The sequence below is a fragment of the Myotis davidii genome, unplaced genomic scaffold (genome assembly GCF_000327345.1).
Source record: "Myotis davidii unplaced genomic scaffold, ASM32734v1 scaffold3578, whole genome shotgun sequence".
In the NCBI taxonomy this organism is placed as follows: Eukaryota; Metazoa; Chordata; class Mammalia; order Chiroptera; family Vespertilionidae; genus Myotis; species Myotis davidii.
This window is the reverse complement of record NW_006289094.1, coordinates 364,911-365,214: the sequence shown is the minus strand read 5'-3', so window position 1 is coordinate 365,214 and position 304 is coordinate 364,911. Positions and strand designations below refer to the sequence as shown.

The window sequence follows — 304 nt, the reverse complement described above, 5'->3', positions numbered from 1 at the left end:
CGGAGTGGGCCCTGGTGCCGGCGGGGCCTGGGGAGGGGCCGGAGGGGGGCCGTGGTCTGTGCCTGGGGTGAGGGCGCTGGGCCAGTGGTTGGGATGGAGGGGGCGGGCCCGGAGGGGGCTAGAGCGTCCGCTGGGCCCACCCCCAGGTGAAGGAGGACCGGGAGAAGGTGTTCTTCGGGATCAGAGCGGACAGCAGCATCTTCAGCCTGTACCGCACGCTCCTCATGGAGCCCGGGGCTCCGGCCGCCAGAGTGGACTCAGCCAGGCCGATCACCGTCCCGGACACCACCAGGTGAGCGGCTGG

General features: G+C 72.7%; 1 protein-coding gene across 1 annotated transcript in view; it reads left to right on the top strand.

Moving 5' to 3' along the window:
• ANO9 (anoctamin 9) overlaps nucleotides 1-304 on the top strand; it is an 18,752-nt gene that overhangs the window by 5,637 nt on the left and 12,811 nt on the right. The window contains exon 4 of the mRNA XM_015562392.1: nucleotides 147-292. Within this exon, the coding sequence (XP_015417878.1) occupies nucleotides 147-292 (146 nt within the window). The remainder of the gene's footprint in view (nucleotides 1-146; nucleotides 293-304) is intronic.